The sequence below is a fragment of the Adiantum capillus-veneris genome, chromosome 16 (assembly GCF_014529385.1).
Source record: "Adiantum capillus-veneris isolate H3 chromosome 16, ASM1452938v2, whole genome shotgun sequence".
Classification (NCBI taxonomy): Eukaryota; Viridiplantae; Streptophyta; class Polypodiopsida; order Polypodiales; family Pteridaceae; genus Adiantum; species Adiantum capillus-veneris.
In genome coordinates this window covers 32,139,397-32,141,618 of record NC_140946.1, presented here as the reverse complement: position 1 = coordinate 32,141,618, position 2,222 = coordinate 32,139,397, and the positions used below count along the sequence as shown (strand labels likewise).

The following is a 2,222-nucleotide window of genomic DNA, read 5'->3' as shown; positions in this document are numbered from 1 at the left end:
ACACTTCTTGTTTGCCAACAAGAGCTAGCTCGATTGGTTGAGCATTCGAGTGCCGTGATCCCGGTCATGGATTCGATTGAGTTCTGAGGTTGACTTTTTAAAGGCCGAGACCTTCAAATGTGAAGGCCGACCCCAACAGTAAAAGTAGAGAAACCTTCAAATGCTGAGCTGTGGACGCCCCATTACAAGGCTTGGCCATAAATTGACGCTGATGATCCTTCATTATAAAAGAGCCAACCCAGGCTTGGATATTATGCATTATTGGAATTAAGATTAAGATGGACAGAGAGCGTTTATCAGAACTAGAAGCAGGATCAAGCGCCGTTGCTGCAACGTCTGATGAGGGCTTTTATGGTCATCAAAATGATGGTGTGCAATATATTGGGGAGGAAGAGGAGGCGCCCCAGGGGTCAGGATGGGCATTAACGCTGCCTATCCAGTTGATGGGGGATTATTTTATATGACGCAACCGTTAGCGTCCTCTTTCTCTCTCTTGTCGGCTTCTTTCACACTGCACTCTGTCAGTGCTTATTATGCACACACAATTAACGCAACCCCTCTCTCTCTCTCTCTCTCACACACACACACACACACACAATTAACGCAATCTCTCTCTCTCTCTCTCTCTCTCTCTCTCTCTCTATAACAATCAATAACGCTGTTGTATGTGTTGATGACAGGCCCATTGATCTTCCTTGGTTTTACTGCATGATTGCTACTCAACGACGAGCAGCGGATGACTCTGGCTGGAAATTGTTTGAGTATGAGCCAGTAGCATTTGACCCAGATTGTGATAAATGGCTCCATCTACCGATTCCATTGCAGCCTTTCACAAGTGTGGATGGGGCTAAGAGTGAACCAATCTGTAGTGTGGGAAGTTTGGTATGTTGGGAGCACATTGCTTAATGCATCCAACATTCATCATCTAGTCCTTAGCAACACCTTCACTGGAGAGAAAGCAGTATTGGATGCCTCTGATTGCACAAGTCCGCTTGAACTTGACCTATGTGGGCACTTGAGATTGGAAAGAGGAAGTAAATAAGGTCCTATAACTCTGATTCTTTTAAGATTTGTGGATAGCGGAGATCGTAGTCACATAATTGTACAACACTATACACATTGTCCATTGCGCCAACAAGAAGAAGGGCTAGGTTTGGTAATTTATTCAATGAAGCGCTTCTTTACAATGGAAAAGCGGGTACAATGGAACTTCAATAATGGACCTCTTAAACCTCCACTTACGATTTATTATCATCAAGGTGTACTTGCCTTTCTCCAACGCCCTGGCCATCGCGCCGAGCGCTCTCATACCTTACCTTTTCTGTTTTTATTCGATGGAGAACAATTGGAGCCGAAGGAGCATGCCCAAATTCACTGATTTTCACCATGTTATGCTGCAAGCTACTTACCAAGTTGTGCAAATGGATGTAGACCTCCTCTTGTTGGTGTTTCAGCATCAATCTTTAGGCATTCCAGAACAATTGTTTGTGTACAAGTACAAGTTGGCGAATCATGAGTGGTTGCTTCTCTCCAATGATCTAGTGTTGTCTTACCCTAAGCCATATTCAGTTACCAAAATCTTTCATGCCAATGCAAGAGGTGGTCTCCTTATACTCTCCGTACCCCCAAAAATCTATATATGACCACTTAGTTTCACGTGCATGGCGGTTGCTTCCCCCTTGCAGTAACCTAATGACTGGTGAAATATCCCATTTAGGATAGAAGAAGAGTAAACTCAGCTGGATGGAAAATCTATCTTCTTTCGCGGAGTGTTGTTGTATCCAAAAGTTTCATTTTCTAGGATTTTTGACTTTGCTTGCTCAAAATAGGCAATGTCTTATCCACTCTCTTTCTTGGATCTGTAGAATACAAGATATATTAGAATTCCACATGAATGAAGCTAGCTCCTTTTGTATTTCTGTAAGGCTTTCAATTTGTAAAACCTTATCCAAAAGCTTATTGTACCAATTAGCATCTTGCTCAATAAGTGTTAAAATGTTTCAAATATTTAGAGTTAAATTTTTTTATATTCAAGAAAACCCAATTTGAAAGGTTGGTATATGCAAAAGGCATCCACAACATCCCATAAATTGAGAGAGAGAGAGAGAGAGAGAGAGAGAGAGAGAGATTTGTGCTCTACGGAGGCTTGGTATGCATGAACACAGTAGTTACATCTCTTGGTTGCCGACAAAGAGAAAGCATATGCTATCACGTCATTTCAT

General features: G+C 42.1%; 1 protein-coding gene across 1 annotated transcript; it reads left to right on the top strand.

Annotated features, from left to right (window-relative positions):
• Positions 1-297: 297 nt before the first annotated feature.
• On the top strand, positions 298-1,947 carry LOC147438818 (uncharacterized). The gene is made up of 2 exons (XM_086484202.1): positions 298-471; positions 681-1,947. The coding sequence occupies exons 1-2, from the start codon at positions 416-418 to the stop codon at positions 904-906; spliced, it is 282 nt and encodes a 93-aa protein (XP_086340328.1). The 5' UTR covers positions 298-415; the 3' UTR covers positions 907-1,947.
• Positions 1,948-2,222: the final 275 nt, after the last annotated feature.